At 39.5% G+C, this 19,378-nt stretch overlaps 1 protein-coding gene across 3 annotated transcripts; it reads left to right on the top strand.

Annotated features, from left to right (window-relative positions):
* Window positions 1–8,124: 8,124 nt before the first annotated feature.
* On the top strand, window positions 8,125–15,666 carry LOC105050774 (serine/arginine-rich splicing factor RSZ21). Of its 3 annotated transcripts, XR_833090.4 has the most exons (7): window positions 8,125–8,322; window positions 8,896–8,985; window positions 10,331–10,419; window positions 12,873–13,089; window positions 14,635–14,751; window positions 14,848–15,350; window positions 15,424–15,666. XR_833090.4 is itself a non-coding variant. In XM_010930918.4 (6 exons), the coding sequence occupies exons 2-6, from the start codon at window positions 8,897–8,899 to the stop codon at window positions 14,942–14,944; spliced, it is 609 nt and encodes a 202-aa protein (XP_010929220.1). In that variant the 5' UTR covers window positions 8,125–8,322; window position 8,896; the 3' UTR covers window positions 14,945–15,666. The 3 variants fall into 3 exon arrangements, 2 of the variants coding, with proteins under 2 accessions (XP_010929220.1, XP_010929222.1); XM_010930918.4 differs by having other exon boundaries at window positions 14,848–15,666; XM_010930920.4 differs by having other exon boundaries at window positions 8,126–8,322; window positions 14,862–15,666.
* Window positions 15,667–19,378: the final 3,712 nt, after the last annotated feature.

Genomic DNA, 19,378 nt, shown 5'->3' with positions numbered 1-19,378 from the left:
GTATATCCTACCTAATCCATTTATGAATTAATAGCATTGAAATTAATAGCATAAAAAAAAAAACTTCTTTTCTTCATCCAAAAAAAAAAAATCTTCATTCCTTTTTTTTTTTTTCCTCTTATGTATTTGGATGAACCCCGATACATTATAGGTAAGGTTGGAAATGGTTTTGGGCCGAGTTGACTTTAGGTCGAGCTATGGGTTAGGCTTGAACAAAATCAAATCGGAATTGGACTTGAATATATAGCCTATTCTTCTTTTGGGCCAGGCTTAAATATACCATTGGTTCGATATGATTACAGGTCCATTCTTTGCTCGCTTGGTTCTCCTCTCCCTCCTCTTCCTCTCCCACCCATTTGACACTATCGCCACCGCCTCCTCCTCCTCCATCTAGTCCGACTGAAATAGGAAGAGGGAACCAGGCACTCAAAATCTTCTCCTAGGCGGCGACGGGTAGCAGCTTCATTGGTCTGATGTCCATTGCTACCACTTCACTAGCAGCCTTAGGGTTCAATTTCTCTGATCCCTAGCTGATCCGTGTTGGACCTCAGCAATCACTGCCATGACAGTGGCGACGTTGGAGGAGGAGATTAGGATGTCGAGACTCATGGACATATCGCCCCTATGGATCTACCATCCTTTCATGGTCAAGATGGAGGGTGAGGAGATTACCAATGGAGGGGGTCGGCATAGCGGCTACCGTCAAAGATGGGCTTGAGGAGGTAGAGGAGGGTCTAACGATTGTGGATGGAGTCGATGCATGCGCGGATGATGAGCTTAGAGTGGAGGACAATGAAGGCCAAGGCATCGGCAAATTATTTAGAGATAGCGAGTTGGTGCTTGATTGACTTGGCTATGACGGGCTCGTTGAGGACGAGAGAGGGGAATATGCAGTTGGAAAAAAGGTAGTGGGCAAAGCGAAGGGGTTAGGAGAGGTCAGTGGAGAGATCCCCGGAGGCAGAGGGGGAGCAGGAGAAGAGGAGGAGAAGGATTGGCCTAATCGGGCTCGGGCTTGAACCGAGCTCGAATCATTTTTTTCCAAAAAATTGAGCTTAAGCATGGTCTGAAGCAATTGAAAAATTATTTTGAACCAAGCTCAAGTAAGAATACGGCCTGGCCCAACCCAACTAGTTCCAGCTCTAATTATAAGAAAACTACAATGATTAATTTTGCCACTGAGATCTAGCCTAACCCAAGCACCAGGTTAATGAGGTCAATGGAGAAGTTGGTGGGCCTACTGTCCTAGTTAAAGGGATCAACCTGAAGGTTGTAACATATATCTGAGGTAAAAAAATAAAAATGGTTGTACTCCGATGATGGTTCCAGCATTACACTCCAGCTTAAGCATCATAGATAAAGAAAGTCCATCGGTCAAAAGTGTTCAATCGGAGTTCCTCGATGTCTAAGTTGGACTCAACTCTCACGAAACAACAAAAACATTCTGAGAGTAGAAAAGTGGGAGCATAAGAAGAATACGAGAACATTTATAGAGCTTACAAACACTTACTTGGAGGGTCCTTTGAAAGTGAGTTATACGGACGATGGCACCTATCATTGAGGAAATGAAATACGCATATCAGCTATTTTGATAACAAATCCGAATCTCCCGATTCATGCTTGAGCATGTCGCCCATGCATCTCACCTACACAGTATTTGCTCGTCACAAGGTTATAGAAACCATTTATGATCATAACCGAATTGTCAATAATTTGGGGGGGTTTGAAATTTGAAAGGCTCTCCACATACCTTTGAGTTCGACCATATAGCAGATTTCTATTAGTTGGCTTGTGGCTTCATGATGAGTGTTGCCGCTAAATTTTGGTGAGGTCCTTGATTGGGTGCCAAATACATACATTTTGCCATTGGTGAGGAAAGAATCTGCAAGATATAGTTCTTTTGCAGAAGTTATCCGATACGAGGTCTTCTGCCGTCTAAGTCAATCGGAGTTAAGAGAACAGTAAAAAAAAATCATAAAAATGAGAGCTTAATATATATCAAAAAAAACTTATCATGATCCCCCTCTTATCTCCCTTTATATGAAAGTGGAGTCTATCATTGTTCTATAACCCCTGTCCCTTGAATATGGGAATGTGGGAGTTGCCAAATTCAAGTGGACTTAGTGGGTAGTTATTCTGGCCCACGATGTTTCAATTATAAACAGCTAATGCTCATGTCAGTTATTTCGGATCGTGTATTACGATTTTTTCTCAGATTCTCGGCTATCCATCGAGTAATACAATTGATTAAATATTGATGTAATCGTGGATATATATATAGTAATTATGTTATCGGATGGATTGTTGAACATCGTCAGTTGTGTGTCATTGGTTTGATATAGCCGATGGTTGTCTCAATTTAGCTATATAAGTGATTGTCGGTCTTCCTTTGAGTAAGATCATTCTTTAAGACTGTAATTTCGGATATTCACCCCAACAACAAGCTTCTATTGGTCAATCTGCCACGTCTATCATGGCCGATTTCGATGCATATCAATCAGTATCAACACTTGTAAGATGAATGGGAGTAAGATGAAAGTTGGATGGCCAAAATCGGGGCTCTAAGGATGAAGAAGCACAATTTGCCTAAAATTCAACTGGTTGATTCCTATCGCCACCATGTCATTTAGAAATCAACGACATCAACAGCCAAATGCTTAAATGTCTCAAGGAGTAGAAGATACACCCGTTGTCCAAGAAATAGTCATCATGGAGCCATCTTCTAACCAAATCTTTGAGCATGTAGAATCTGGACCACTACCTCCATACCAAGCCATGTAAAGCGAACGAGAGAGGGACTGAGTGAGAGACTACAGTATGGTTCTAGCAAGGAGAATCGATTTATTATGAACTTTTGTTGTAGCCAATTCTCTTATCGTTTATTTGTTGGGAACGAGCACCTGCAAAATAAAATCCATACTGACCAAAGTTGCCTCTGACGGAGACCCTCCGATGCTTAAGTCAAAGAGAGAGACTGGACAACAGTAAGTTTGAATAATTTGAGTAGCAGAGCTCAGGCTAAAAGTAGCTTACCGATGCTGTTCCCTTACTCCTTTTATAGATGAGATTGTTGTAACCGTCGAACGTGGTCCCACATTTTATGATGCTAAATCGTCGGGCCATAATTGCATGTAGATTGTTAATCTTCACTAATTATGCCGCAATATGTGACTAATAACCGCCTGTGACGGTTATGGTATCGTGTTTATATATTTGACAGTCGGTCATTTGACAGTCGGTTGACAGTCGGTCATAAAGATAGTCAGTCGGCCATGAAGATGGTCGGTCGGCCATGGTGGGTCGGCCATGAAGATAGTAAGTCGGCCTGGTGAGTCGGCCATGAAGACGGTCGGTGGACCATGGTGAGTCGGCCATGAAGATGGTAAGTCAGCCATGGTGAGTCGGTCATGAAGACGGTCGATCAGCCATAGTTGGTCGAAACTCAGTCGGTAGTCACTTTCAGGATCGTCCATCTGTTTGGTGGACAGAGTCGGGTGTTGATCGAATTTGGCTGGAGATTGATCGATATTTGAGGGTCAGTCAATTTATCCCAACAGTTGCCCCCCCACTCTTGAGTCCAATGGTGAGTTGTCGCGTGCGTAGCCACGCGGTCAGTTGCTTTAGACGAAAGGAGTTGTTATCTGTTATGTCGAGTCTCGACTCTGCCACCACATTCTTCGAAATACGATCGATCATCCACTTTGTCATCCTCAAACTATCGTATCAGTAGGGAGATCTGGTGTCAGGCATCGTTTGCGGAAGGTGAGTCGGTGGCAGCCGTTACATCGAAAAGACGAACTGGCGTCATGCGTTTTAATTCTGGCTTATAGATTGTAGATCCGACTATTTTGCAGACTTCAAAATCTACTAGTCATATAGTTTTCGACGTATTTAGTTAAGATAACGATGGTAAGTCGGATATCTATTGCCCAGACCTTGGTCGGGCTTATACGTCGTATTGTTATGATAAACGATGGCAAGCCGAATATTCTTCGACTGGCCGTAGCCGAGTCGGTATGATTCTAATCCGATCTTGGTCGTCTTGACATTTTGCCTTTCTTAGCTGGTGCTAAGTTGGCAAATTAGCCAGCTGCTTCGATGGACAGTCGACTATGCGGGCAGCACGACTTTTGTGGAGAAAGTCTGCACCGCTAGTGTTGGCCTCCAGTTGTAGTCGATAGGTCGGTTCTCTGATTTTTACAGTGAAAGTCGAAATATATTCTGCATCGAGATAGTCGATTTTTTGACTTCTACAGTGAAAGCAAAATATATTCTGCACCGAGATAAAGTCGATTATTTGGGTTTTACAATGAAAGCCGAAACATGCTCGGTGTTAAAATAATCGATTTTCTGACTTTTACAGTGAAATTCAAAATATAGTCGATGTCGAGATAGTCAATCTTCTGACTATTATAGTAAAAGCCAAAGTATATTTGGAGTCGAGATTGTCGATCTTTTGACTTTTACAGTGAAAGTCGAAATATAGTCAGTGTTGAGATAGTCGATCTTCTGACTTTTATAGTTAAAGTCAAAGTATATTCGGAGTCGAGATAATCGATCTTCTGGCTTTTACAGTGAAAATCGAAATATAATCGGTGTCGAGATAGTCGATCTTCTAGTTTTTATAATGAAAGCCGAAATATTGATGTTGACAGGAATTGACTACCCATCATTTAATAGTCGGCTGAACTTAAAGAGTGATGCAATATATTGAATTCTCCGAGTAGCTGCATTCGAAAGAAAGTCAAATAAAACAAAACATCTGTCATGCTTTTATTAGCTAATTGTCAGAATAACAACAGCATCGTCGTGAGGAGTTTGAATTCTCCGAACATCCTCTTCCCCGAAAGTTATTACATTGAGTTATTGTCGTTTTGCCGATTCTTCTTCGAGAGTTATCCCTCAGTTCAGTCATCTGGAGATCATGTTGATCATGCATGCAGTCGGCTAATTATTTATAACTTCCTCAGTCTGCGGCTAAGGTCATTGATCGATAGGAGGTTGATTCGACGGATCTCTCCGATACTTTTCGAGATAGTCTCGTCGAATCAGAGCCTCTATCTCATCCCTAAGTTGGATGCCCTATTCAATATCGTGATCATGATCACGATGAAACTGACAGTATTTTTTTCGATCGTGGCTTCTCGATGACGCTTTCATCAGTGGGGGTTGTCGTAGATATCCTGCTCCTTCGATCTTTAGGAAGATCTGCGCACGAAGAGCAGAGAGAAGAGTATAGGAGTCATATCTGTCGTAGTTCGATCTTGGACTCCGTTGTTGAGGCGAAGCTCGCTCGTTGGAAGGTGGCCAACTTGATTTGGCCGGAGCTTCTTCCTTCTTCTGTTTCTTCATCTTCTGACCCTTACTTTCTATTTGGTGTCAGTCAGAAGTTCCTTCATCTATGTGCATATACTTGTATGCACGCTCTAGAAATTTGACATAAGTCCAGGAGAGGGTCTTGTCTAAAGATTACATGAATCAGGATCCCCTCAGACCTCTTTTCATGGCCAATATAGTCATGTCTTCGTTGAGGTCCCTGATCTCAAGTGTGGCCGCATTGAATTGGGTCACGAAATTTTGGAGTGTTTCGATCTCTCCTTACTTGATCGAGAAGAGACTATCTGAGGTTCGTGATGGCCTTCGGCTAGTGCTGAAGTGGGCCACGAAGGAATGTTCCAGCTGTCCAAAGGAGTGAATGTTTTTCGATCAAAGTTCGGAGTACTACGCTCGAGCAGCCTTTCGAAGTGTAGTCGAGAAGCTGATGCATAGAAGGACGTCGGTTGCCCCCTCGGATCGTCATAAGAGCCTTGTAGATCTCAAGGTGATCACTTAGGTCGGTAGAACCGTCATAGGGATCCACATGCGGCATCTTGAACCGAGTGGGATCGGTTCATCCAGGATAAGTCGGGAGAGAGGTTGGGTAGCACGAAAATCAAAGTCGTTCGAAGACTTCTGACCATCCATCTGAAGCTGGGCAAGTTGGCAGTCGATTTTCTTGAACTTTCGTTCATAGTCGTCGAGCCGTTGGTGGTGGAAGACTCCAGAGGTTGAACCTCCCGATAAATTAGAGGGAGAGGCAGACGGTGTTCGCGGTCATTTTTCTTTCCTTACTCGAACCAACTGGAAAAGAGAGGGGGATCGTGAATGATGGGTGGCGCGTCGAGGGCACCACGAGTGCCGCTGCTCATCCTACTGAGAGAGCCGAGATGGCCGTTCTGGTGGAGGAGACAGAGATCGCCGCGGATGATGGCGGCTGTGCTTGGAAGGCATTGAATGCACCATTGGTTGCTCCACCGGCGGCTGTAGTGGCTGGGTCTAGTGCTGCTGGAAGCTTTTGACTGCCTCTGTGAGAATATTCATTTACTGTACGATTGCAGCAATCTGGACATCCATGGTGAGCACGGAGTGCGGAGAACTAGGCTCTGCTACTAGAGGGAGGGGAGGAGCCTCTTCCCGACGAGAAGAGTGTCTCGTCGATCTGGTTGCTGTTGATCGTTGAGCTCTAGTTTTTATCATTGCGAGTTATTTTCTCCCCTTCCTGGTGCGTCAATCTGTTGCGGCCAATTTTCTCGTCGCGTGTTCGTCGGAAACAAGCACCTGCAAAACGAAATCCACGCTGATCGAAGTTGCTTCCGATGGAGACCCTCCGATGCTTAAGTCAAAGAGGAAGATTGGGCAACAGTAAGTTTGAATGATTTGAGTAGCAGAGCTCAGGCCAAAAATGGCTTACCGATGCTGTTGCCTTATCCCTTTTATAGATGAGATTGTTGTAACCGTCGGACGTGATCTCGTATTTTATGATGCTAAATCATCGGGCCATAATTGCGTGTGGATTGTAAATTCCCACTAATTACGCCGCGATATGTGACTAATAACTGCCTGTGACGGTTATGATATTGTGTTTATATATTTGGCAGTCGGCCGTTTGACAGTCGGTAATGAAGATGGTCAGTCGGCCATGAAGATGGTCGGTCGGTCATGATAGGTCGGCCATGAAGATGGTAAGCCAGCCATGGTGAGTCGGCTATGAAGACGGTCGATGGGCCATAGTGAGTCGGTCATGAAGACGGTCGATGGGCCATAGTGAGTCGGTCATGAAGATGATAAGTCGGTCATGAAAACGATCGGTAGGCCATAGTGAGTCGGTCATGAAGGTAGTAAGTCGGCCATGGTGAATCGGTCACGAAGACGGTCGGTCGGCCATGGTTGGTCGAAATTCAGTCGGTAGTCGTTTTTAGGGTCGTTCGTCTGTTTGGTGGATAGAGTCGGGTGTTGGTCGGATTTGACTGAAGATTGATCGATATTTGGGAGTCAGTCAGTTTGTCCCAACAATTTTAATAAAAAATCCTCCATATGAACTACAATTGGTTACTGGCACGCTTAGGGTTCTCCCAGCAAATGCAGTTGGAAGGGAACCCTAGTGCTACAACATTAGAAGTGGAGTCATGCGATTAGGCCGTCATGGATCACTATTGCTAATGGAATCCAAATATTCGTTTACTAGAAGTACTGTTTACTGCATGACCGTGCATTCTCAATCCCTTGCGGTACTGCTGATAACTGGTAGACGTTTTAAAACTGGATTTTCATAAGATTCGAGAGACTCTATGGTTGGCTTTTCTCTGAATTGTCTTGCGCTCTCTTCAGCAATCCTCTATCAACACCACCTCCACCTTTCATGGCTGGGCAAGAAAGAGATTGTATATTTTGCACAAAAGAAGAGTTCATTTTCATGCAAATCATCATTGATCATGTAATGGTTCATATAGATAGATGAATGAAAAATTTAGGATGCTTTAAGATCTATAAAATATGTGATCAAAAGACCGATGTTGCGCAAGAAAATCAGTAACCATTCTTCCGTATAAAAGATACAACCCAAATTTGACTTTGCCTATTGCCATCGCTGTCACCAATCTCCCGTCTCTCCTTCACCGTTGTTGTCGCTATCATTATGATGGTGCTCACTGTTGCCAGTTGCCTCGAACCAATTAACAGGTCTATGACCAAACACATAACCCCCAATCTCTCATCTGAATTACATGAGACACGTGTCAGCTTGTGGATTAGGTCCAATTGAACAAAACCTACGCATGATCTGGTTGCAGCTCCGGTCTAGAAGAACTTTCCCGACCCACGGGCGGTCGACTCCGGGTCTACTCGACCCGCCTCCACCTTGAGCCAGGGACCAGGGTCTACGTCTCCCCTTCTCAATTAGAAGGCAGACGCTAGGATAGTGTTTGTATCGGTGGAAGGAGACCTCGTCGCCGTCGCCAGGATTTCGAGAGATCCCTAGAGTTCCCGATTTCGATATATTCTTCACGAGTAAGCAACGATCTCTTTTCTCTTTATTTTTTATCGATCTCAGTTTACCTCCCTCGGCTTGGGGTTTCGGCGATCTACCCTCTTGCCATCGAACCCTAGAATAGTCTCGATCGATCCCTTGCCAGAAATCTTTGCGGCGAGAAAGAGGCAGGAGCTCGCGATCTCAGCATCCTTTCCGGATTTATGAAATTTTAAGATATTTCTGATATAATTTCTGTAAATCTTTATTTTTCTTTTTTTTTTTTAATGTTATAGAGAAATATATTTGATCGATTGATACAAAGAGGGGAAAGCAATCAGGAACTTATATTTTGGGTATTTTGTTGCAACCGAACGATTGGATTCAGCGATCCGCTGTTTCTCCCGTAAATTTCTTTATCGTCTTACCTTTTTCCCGTCGTTTGCTTTCGGGTTTCCTAAAATTGCGATCTTGGATGAAACTTGGTTTCTAATGTCCAACAAATTGTTGAATGTGATTAGTTCATTCTTTTTTCCTATATTAGACTGCACGGATTACAGGATGTGGCTACTTGTATATTATTTTGACTGATGCTAGTAGATATCCTTGCACAGGATGGCTCGTGTTTATGTCGGCAATTTGGATCCGCGAGCTACTGCCCGGGAACTTGAAGACGAATTTCGGGTGTTTGGGGTTTTACGAAGGTAACATGCTTAAGGCCAGAATGGATTTATATATATGACAGAACTAAGCAGGAATTCTATATTTTCTAATTTTTGCAATTCTATCTTATATGTTTTTTTGTTTGTTTGTTTAGATGCTAATTTAGACTTATTTAGCACGGGACTTAGCTTTACTCATCTGGAGCTTACGTGTGCTTAAAGCTGTTTAATTACTAGATCTGTTTCATTTACGATCTCCCCTTATGTACTAATTGGATTTTTTTTTTTTCTCTAGTTTCTTGAGTTGTTTTTGGGTATTTGTGTTATGTAGTGTCTCGTAACCTTAAGCTAACGTGTGGGGAAGGAAGGAGACACACACTTCCAGTTGATGTTCTCTAACCCACACCTGCCTCTAGAATCATGCCCACTTCATGGATTTGCTGAGAGCTTTGGCCAAAGCAGTACACTTATAATGCTCAAGGCTTGGTGAAACCTAGCAAGAAGTAAAGGCTGATGAAAAAATTTCATCATCCTTCTTTTGTTTGCATCATCTTCACTTGTTGCTTCTACCTTTGTGATGATATTGTTTGTCGTAAGTCTGTGAATCATTTGTCAGTGATATTGGAGAAAGGGTATATGCACCATGCCACTTTTTTCAATAGGAACTCTTGTGGCTTCTTTGTTTGTGAAGATTAATATTTTTGTAAGGAAAGGAGATGATAAATGGATAATGATTGATATATACCAACAAGACAGGTTATATGCCATGTTTAGACTGTGTTGATGTAAGACTTTGCGATAAATTTAGTTGGAGAACTTGAAGACTTAAAAAACTTGAACAGATATTTAAGAGCAAGAAGAAGGCTAATTGGCAGATACATAGTAAAGCAACCTTGGTAGAGCATTGCTGTATGCAGAGTATCAATTTTGATCCTTGTACTATTATTAGACTGCTTGTACATATAGAGAAAATTTAAGTTGAGTTTTCTTTTTGTTTTTTCTTTTTTTTAAACCTTTAAATGATAACATTTCTTCTGTCTTAGCTTCTGATGTTATAAAAATTGCTCTGTATCAAGGAAAGGTGGTCCATTAACATATTGAACAGGTTGCCATATTTTTATATGTTAGACAATCGCAAAAGATATTTACTGTACATGTTTAACTGAATCATTTTTAAAAGGCAACGAGTGTATCTAGAGAAGTAAACAGTCTCTAAGAAGATATTTGTTTGAGTTATCAGTTGCTTCACATTGTCTTGGCAGCTTTTTCTTCTTCCCTGTTCAGCTGAATGTCATTCCTGTAACTTAGTAACAAAGCATTATATATTCATGGAATTCCACCCCTTTAGAATCTGTATTGTTTAGATAACTTATATTTTTTGATGCAGTGTATGGGTTGCTAGGAAGCCACCGGGTTTTGCTTTCATTGACTTTGATGACCGCAGGGATGCTCAGGATGCAATTCGTGAACTTGATGGTACACTGACAAGTTACATGTTATATTGAAATGCTTTGGAAACTTGGATAAAATCATTGATTTTAATGAAATAGTCCATTGTTTTAGAAACTTACCTCATTGTTTTCTTCTGAAATGTTTATCTGGACAGGCTATTTTTAATAGGTCATTGACCTTCATTCTTTGTAGCTATAGCATACATACTCTGTGGATGAATCAAATATATCTTGAATGGCTGATTTTAGGATGACTTTTTCTGTATAACATTTAATAAGCAGGCAGATCATTACTTCTATGTTATCTCGTTGCTGTATTCTGGAATATTATTTAGTATAACCAACAATTGCAAGTCAATATAGTGCTGTAATTGTTAGAACTGTTATATTGCTCCCCTGGCATCTCCATTTTCAATAATTAGTATTTTAATACTATTTTATCTTGAAACTTATAAATTGTGAAGGCAGTTTACACTGTTGAAATTCTGGGATTGTACTTCAAATTAACTCTTTTGCGAATAATATTCCTCTTGTATGGTTATGCTCTGGAACATAAGCTTAAAGTGCAACTAATCATATTGGTGTACTTTCCTCTTATCTAGCCTTCATGTTCCATGGCACGCTCCATTCTTTCGAGACTTTATGTTCTTGGATTTTAGTACTGATTTGTTGAGCAGTGGGTTCAGGTTGAGAGCTGATAAGAATTTGCTCTTAAATTCATTCAATCAGAGCCTGGTCCAGTCATGTGTTCATGCATCCTTCTGATTCAGAACCTTTGCTTGTTCTAGATTCTAAAATATGTACTACTCTTCTGAATTTTAAAGCCCATACAACTCCCTGACTCCATGAGAATCATAAGATCTGGCACTCTCTTTTCATTTTTCTCATTTTTATCCCCATTCTACCAGCCAAGGTTCGAAAACTTGGTCTCGGCTTTGGTGTTGGCTTGGTTCATGGAGTTCTCATTGTGGCAGTTTTGGTGGTTCTGGAAGTTTCACTCCAAGTGTCATAGTTTCAATCTAAAATTCAAGAAAAAAATTAAAAGGAAAATAGAAAAAACCCAAGAAAAATCATTATACAACATTTTAAAGTATTTCTTTGTTATATGGGTTCTTTATTTGTGTAATTTTGACAATTTTAAGCTGAAGTTGACATTAATATAAGTGAAATTCATCAAATATGCTAGTATTTTGTGACTATGAACATATATTATTTAATTCTCAAGCTTTAACAGTACAAAAATATTACTTCTAGAGCTTTTTGTTGACTATTCAAATAAATTTCTTAGCTTTTTACAAGTATTAACAAGTAAATTAAATTTTGGTATTTATGTCATATTGTTGAGGTGACTATTTAATCAAAGTCATATAATAATAGTGCTATATTTATTTTATATAGAAAATATGATTGGATATGAAACATCATGTAGTAAATTGTTGTTTATTCTTTATAAAGTACTACAATATCTAATAACCAATATGTGTGATATTTCTCATGGTATATTTTATGAGTTTTTGACTAAGCTTGGATTGTTTGTTGTAGTGTTTCCTTTGTTCTTCAGGCCTTTCATGCTCCTTTTACTTTTTTTCTTTGCTGCAAAAGGCAATCATAATTCAGAAAAGCTCTTAACAGTATTTCCTTTATGACTTCATATTCATATTATAAACATGAAAGCATCCACTCACAGTTTCCTGTTCAGTTTTTTGAAATGTTTTATGGGTCTTTCTCTTATATCTAAATAAAGAAATCAGAGCCTATTTGATTTTGGTTTTAGATGTTTTAGATGTTAATTGCATTCCTTCTTGTCCAATCTTTTCTGCCTGTTGTAGTTCAAAATAGCAGTTTGTCAAGCCTCTTGTTCCGTGTGTGGAGCATGTTTTGGTCATGGCAATCTTTCAAGTTGATTGATGCTTGTTTTGATGCATTCTGATGCTCAAGGTTGGTAGAGCATGGGGTGGAAGGTTGTACACACACACACTAACCATATTGAAGGAGGTCACCTTCATTGACTTGGTGGGACCATTAAAACTCAACTAAGATAGGTGGGGAATAGTTTTGTTTGCATTTATGCATGATTTAAAAACTTTCTGTTTGTGGTGAGCTGCAGTATAAAATGGAGACACTTTTGCAGCAGTATCTCAGAGTAGTCAGAGGCTGCGATACAGGATACCGCATTTGGAAGTTTTATGTGCAAATACTTCATGCAAAGCCTCAAAGGCTCTGTGATATATGTGTTTTTATTCAGTTTGTCTGGATTGATGTATGAAATGTTTATGAGCAGGTGAGAAATATGTTTTGTTATGTTAAGCTATGATTTTGTCAGCTGTCAGCTTTGACAAATATTTTTACTACCTTTGCTTTGTCTGTCTATGACTTGGTGCTATTTTGACTGAAGCCTGCTTGATATTGTTAGAGCATTTCATGCAAAAAATTATTGTACATTAACAAAATTCATACTATGGGATTCTTTTGCAATAGGTAAGAATGGATGGAGAGTTGAGTTGTCCCATAACTCAAGTGGTGGCAGCCGTGGTCGTGACCGTTATGGAGGTTCTGATATGAAGTGTTATGAGTGTGGTGAGCCTGGTCACTTTGCCCGTGAATGCCGTTTGCGAATAGGTCCTGGAGGATTAGGCAGTGGAAGGCGTCGTAGCCGAAGTCCCAGATATCGTAGGAGTCCAAGCTATGGCAGAAGGTAATAAAGAATATAAGCAGTGTCACATGTTAACTGCCATTTGGAGCAACAATGACACAATCCAATTTGCACTTTTGTTTGTTGTTTAGCAGTCTCATGTCTTTAGTGATATATGCAATCTCAGAAACCTTAGTTGTTCATGACATGAGGGGTAACAGGGTTCATGTGGTCCAGTATTTAGCAATCTCATGTCTATAGTGATATATGCTATCTTAGTAACCTTAGTTGTTCATCACATGAGGGGTCATAGGGTTCATGCAGGCAAATAGGTAGTTGACAGTGCCAAGTGCCAACTGTTATCACCTACACAACTTCTGACAAACAAACTTTCTGCGTGCGACTCACATTTATGTGGTAAATATAATTTGCATGCTAATTTTCTCTACGTCACACAAGTGCATTAGTTATTTCAATTGAGAATATTGAGAATAATGGGGAAAAAGATGTTCTCAGCATGGCTAATCCAAACATGTGGTACTTTTCTTTATGATTAGGACAGTTTGTGTAGGTCTTTCTTGAAGTATCTTTCTACTACTTGGGGTGAAATTTTTCCAACAAAATGCTGATCACGATTTTGAAAAATTATAGGAAACTCTCAGGTCATAAATGGATATTTTTTTGATGAAATGTTTCTTCTTATTTCATGATGTGTTAATACAAAGATTTATTCATCCAATATTCACTAGGTAGCGCACGTACCACTATATATATATATATATATATATATATGTATATATTCAATCTCATCTTTCTATTTTCTCTAATGCCATCTTGATTTTCTCTGTTCACAAGTCCTGAACTTGTTACTCCCTAAATTATATTGCCACTTTTGTGTTGGGATGGACTCACATGGTAAGCTACCCAGTTTGAACAATTCACAGGGAATGATTAAAAGTAACTCACAGCATATGCTATGATCGAAAAGTGCTCCTTGCTTATTGGTAACTTTACCATGATTTTTATTGAATTATGAAAACTACTGATAAATCAAAATTAGCTATTGAAGAGTTTGAAACTCTCTTATTTGCACAATATCCTCATCATGGGGTTATAGGAACTTCTCAATCCACTGGAGGGGCTTCATTTGTATTTAAGATGAGGGAAAGTAAAGTAGTATGTTTATGTATGTTTCTTTGACATCAAAAACTTGAAGAAGTAAGAACAGGATGCTTCAATGTTACTCCTAAACAGTTCTTGTGGTATACATGCAATACTGGACTTGTCACTGGAATAATATTTTTGAGTTAGCCTACTAGGTGTTTAGGTAAAAGTCTGGAATGTATGTTCTGGTTTTTCTTTACATTCTACTCTAAAGACCTAGTTTTTTTTGTAGGTGCATAGGTGCATATATATGAAAGTAGTAAATTTGTTGAATGGTAATGAGTTTAAGATATCTTTCTTCATTAGAGGACCATTTTCAATGAACTGAGTGTGGGATGGCATACTTAAAATTATTGTAATTCAAATGCTGCTATTCTTGTGCACATCACTTGGCAGATGGACATTATGATGGCTTTATGCTAATAATTAATGGACCTTAAGCAGGAGCTACAGTCCTCGTGACCGCTCTCCAAGGCGCCGCAGTGTGTCACCTCGTGGGCGCAGTTACAGCAGGTCACCACCATATCGCCGTGGCCGTGATGAATCACCGTATGCGAATGGGTGAGCTTAATTCCATGACACCTGATTATTGATTTATGACAGGCAACTGTTGTTATCACTTGTTTCATATTGTCATATGAAGTGATTTATGATTAGTGCTTGTTGTGCAGAAACTCTGCTGCCAGATATAGGCGTCGCAGTAGGAGTTGAGCACCGATACTATGGTTTGATACTCCATCTTTTTCAACAATAGCTCCGTGGGCTTTGTTGGCTGTGAACTGTGTTCTATTTGAGCGACACTCAGCAACGACTGCTTGAATTTGGATAAGTTACTTAACTTTAATTACCTTTCTATACATGTCTCCTATCATATGCCAAATAGTTTGTGGTTTTTGTAGTGTTAAGGAATAGGGAGATTTATGATAGGGATGATGCAATGCAACTAAGATCCATATCTTCTTTTCTTTTGTGTGTTGAGGATGGGTGGTCCTGCTTAACGACGTGGTTTTGTTCTTCGCTCGCACTCACCTGCTATCTTCGAACAAATTGCGATATCTTCTTTGCTTCTTGCTCTAGATGCTTCTCCGTGCTTGATATTCTTCAGCTGCGATGCTGCTTCTTTCGAAACTTGTAACGGCCCTTCCCTTCCTCACTTGAAGGTTTGAGGAGCTACTAACCCAAATGTTTTCTGAAAAAAATTAGGCAATTCCGATTTACTTCCTAGACCTACAGGTCTGCTGGATTGTCGCTCACTCGCAGTTTCGAAGGTGAGAAAAACCTAAAACTGCATCCTGTTTATTGGAGGGTCGATCTGGCTTCTTTCTTCGGCTGCAAAGTGTAGTTGAACATTTGGGAATGAAAGTCCATGCTGGGTTGTGGGCTGTATCGTCTTGTGTTTTCATTATTGAGTCATTGGTGATCAATGGTCAAGAAGGATTTTATCACTTAACAAAAATTGCTGCCCCTTCAAGTTCATTTTCTCACATGGTCATTTCATTTGCATTTTAATTCAACATCACTTTGGTTTTTTTGCTTGAACCGTCCACATAAACCTTAAATACTAATGCGCTAAGATGGAGCTTTGGGTGCTCCAGTAGTCTCTGGTTAATGTTGGCTGGAATGTCATTGAATTATATGGCATTGCATAAAATCTTAGCTTTTTATGAAGTTTGATGCTAATCTATGTTTGGTTTGGGTGCTTCAGTAGTCTCCAGTCAATGTTGGTTGGAATGTCATTGAATTATATGGCATTGCAGAAAATCCTAGCTTTTTACAAAGTTTGATGCTAATCTATGTTTTCAACCGTCCTCAAGCTGCTAAACTAAATTACCTGGCTTTATTGATGTTTTTAAGTACTCTAAATGAGATAGTGGTCTGGCCACAAACAACTTTAGCTATAACTCACAAGATCATATTTGGTGTCTTTCCTTGGTGGAACAAGTTTCTCTTCTGATTGTGGATATGGATACTACAGAAGTCGGGGAAGGGCATCGGTTGCTCAGAAAACTAGGTTGAATAGGGATGTGTGTGGAAGTTGGTTTCACTTTGTTTGCTGCGGCTTGGTTGACCTTCTTCTGTAACAGTCTTATCAGCGGTGCTGCAAGTTTGTTGTTCTAGTGTTGCTTTATATGGGATTGCATTTGCCATTCGTTTACATAAATCCCCTGTTCATTCTTAATTGCTTTCTTAGGACTGAAGGCTATGATGGGTTATGCCAATTGCGGCTTTGAAGTATCAATCTCTATGGTTCTGATGTTGAATTAAAAAGAAAAATTCCTCCTACATGGAGCTGAATTAAAGATTTGCTCGTGGGTCTGAAGGCTTGGCAAAGTTTTGGTTTCTGAATATCTTCTCGGAGCTGGTTCTAAAAATGCAGGGCCATCCTAATTGGTGCTGTGATGGCAATTTTGGCTGATCATTGGATATCCGACCTGACTTGAAGGGGGTACATTTTATCCAATCCAATAAAAATCCAGGGTGAATACGTGTCTTAAAAAAAAATATTCAAAGCAAGTTTAGATTGGATATAGATAAGACTATATCCTACTTCAAACCCAATCGAATATAATTTAAATTTAAATTTTTCATAAAAATTATAATATTTTATAATATTTATGTTATGAGTTTTTTATTCGATTTAATCCGATTCAATCTTTTTTATCTATCTGATCCGATCCATATATCTGTTTGATCCAACCCGGTGGCAGGTATGTGTTGGTGCTACTTCTATCTGTCTTGCAAGGGCCTCTAACTCCCGTTCAGCCTTAAGCGTTTTTTTTGTAGATATATTCCGTTGATTCTGGATATGCTGTATTCATGTTTGGCTCCAGAGTAATTAGGATTTTTTAACCTCATTTATTTCATTCCAATCTACCATAGCGTATAACATATGAGTTATCAAAAAATGGTAATATACTATATTTTATTTATTTCAAAAGTTGAACAGACATTTAGAAAGGCAAATAAAATAACGTTTTTCTCTTGATTCAGAATTAATGGACCGATCTATTCTGAGTTAAAAAGTTCAGAATTGATTAATCTATTCTGAGTTAAATTTTAATTTTTAAAATTTTTTTGGTAAAAGGAACAATTGAATTATAACTGAGAAGTTTGAGGATATAAGTCCAAAAAGAACATCAGCATCTTGTGAACAAAATAGGCACTATAATATCAATCAAAACACTGTAATTTTGTAATACAGAGAAACACTGAAACGTAAGGAAAGAAAGCGGCAAGATAAGCAGAGCAAACAGCCAAAACTCAATGAAGAAGCAGCAGCCTCTTTACCATGCATTGCAAGATATGGAAACAATAGGAGAGAAGCTGAAACAAATTCAAAGGAAAACGGGCAACAACGAAAGAAGATCCAAAACAGCAACCTCATAGTCAATATGCAGTCCCCCTGTTGTAAGAGCTTTGCTGCAACAAGCAAACAGTTGAGTCAACTGCTTGATGAGGGAGACCAAACTATTGATGATCAAGCTATTGTATTTGAAACACCAGCAAGTGCCTCCCAACTGTGACTGTTCATCCATGATCCATAATGTATTATAATCATACTGGCCTCCATTCCAGGTAACTGTTGTAATAGAAACAGCAACTGCATCCAGCAACATGAGAGTAAATTGAATTCTGAAGCAACAAAGGGTCACTCCCACCGCTACTTGAAACCTGTTAAACAACCATTGAGGCCAAAGGAGACCTTGAGCACATAATAACAGGCCCTTTCTGCTCCTTTTAGCTGGGTGTACCTTTGTAGCATTAGACGGCATATAGCTGTGTTTCGTAGAGTCTTCAATAACCTGCTCATCTGTGGAGGTTTGAATGTTTGGAAGAGAGATGTGTGGAAGCTTTTTCTGTGGGCAGAACCTTATAAAGATGGAATGACCATATGAAGAATGGTAAACAGTCTGGCAGGATTTGATATTTGGGTACCGCAATATGCCATTGAGAATATGCGAGGAGTCAAATGTTGTGAAAAGCTGCTGAACTTGTAACAGTTGAGTATAAATTGAGTGCTGTAGCAGTAATCCTGAGAGACCTGCTTTAAACTATAAATGCTAGAATAGCAAAGGAAAAGCAGTTGAGTTAGCAATATATTAAACTGCTTCCACCAGAAAACCATGACATGAAGGGGAGCTTGCATCATAAATATTGAATCTGTCTTGAAATGGCTGAACAAAATGTATATACTTGGTGATAGTTTGTCTTCATAGAAAGTGGCTATAATTTTAATAATAGGCTTGAAAGAAAGTATGTTAACTCCATCCTCTTCATGCATGTGTGTAACAATAGAGGAATAATCATAGCTGGCCACCTTAGCATAGAAAGTACAAACAATTGAGCATAAAAGTCTTCCCAACAATTGATAAATCATGAAAGTACTTTAAATGAAAGTAGAGTATAATTTCAAGAGCAAAGGATGTCATTACCAACCCCATTATGATGTGCCATAATGCGTGCTACGATACAAACCTGCTTTTTGGAGAAAACAACATGCCTGCATGGACGAAGACAGATAGCAAAGGCATGCTTGTTGGCTCATAAGATGAAATGAGCATTGTGAAGTTTATTATTTTACAAAATTCGAGCCAAGACAGATGGTATCATATCTTTCAAGGCCAAGCAAAAACTACCGGTTAGAGCATATTTAGAAAACTAATCTACAGCTTGATTTTGTTCTCTTTTGATACGAGAGATAGAACAAGTTGGAAGACTATTTTTGAGAGCTATTAAGTCTTTGAAGATCGGAAGATTAGCAATTTCACATGAAAAAAGATGGATAATTTAATGAATTATCATTAGAGAATCTCCTTCCGATAAGAATTTTTTATTCGAGAAATATTGAGTGGCTACTTTTAAGCCCATTCAAGCTGCCAAAAGTTCATTACGAGGCATAGAGCAATCGGAGAGACATTCACCTTGAGTTAGTAATAGAGATCATGAGCATCTTATAATAAACGCAATTCCAATCTTACAGGTTGCACAGAAGCATCGAAGTTTAAAAAAGCTTGCTAAGAGGAGGGAGCAGCCAATCAGAAAGATTTAAACGATAAGTTTTAATTTGAAAACGATAATATAGTTAGGAATAAACTTCGGTTTGTGTTTGGTAGCTGGCAATCTATTCAGATTGCTGGCAATTTAATATGATAATCTGAATTGCTATATTTGGTATACTTTTTGGGTG

This window comes from Elaeis guineensis, chromosome 8 (assembly GCF_000442705.2).
Source record: "Elaeis guineensis isolate ETL-2024a chromosome 8, EG11, whole genome shotgun sequence".
Taxonomy (NCBI): Eukaryota; Viridiplantae; Streptophyta; class Magnoliopsida; order Arecales; family Arecaceae; genus Elaeis; species Elaeis guineensis.
The sequence above is the reverse complement of the archived record's forward strand: the minus strand, read 5'-3'. Positions and strand labels throughout refer to the sequence as shown.

What these genes read in the sequence shown, in the direction of transcription:
- LOC105050774 (XM_010930918.4), top strand. Translation starts at nt 8,897, where the DNA reads ATGGCTCGTGTTTATGTCGGCAATTTGGATCCGCGAGCTACTGCCCGG. An exon ending in GTGTTTGGGGTTTTACGAAG is followed by an intron (nt 8,986 to 10,330) that starts GTAACATGCTTA and finishes TTTTTGATGCAG; the next exon opens with TGTATGGGTTGCTAGGAAGC. An exon ending in TGCAATTCGTGAACTTGATG is followed by an intron (nt 10,420 to 12,872) that starts GTACACTGACAA and finishes CTTTTGCAATAG; the next exon opens with GTAAGAATGGATGGAGAGTT.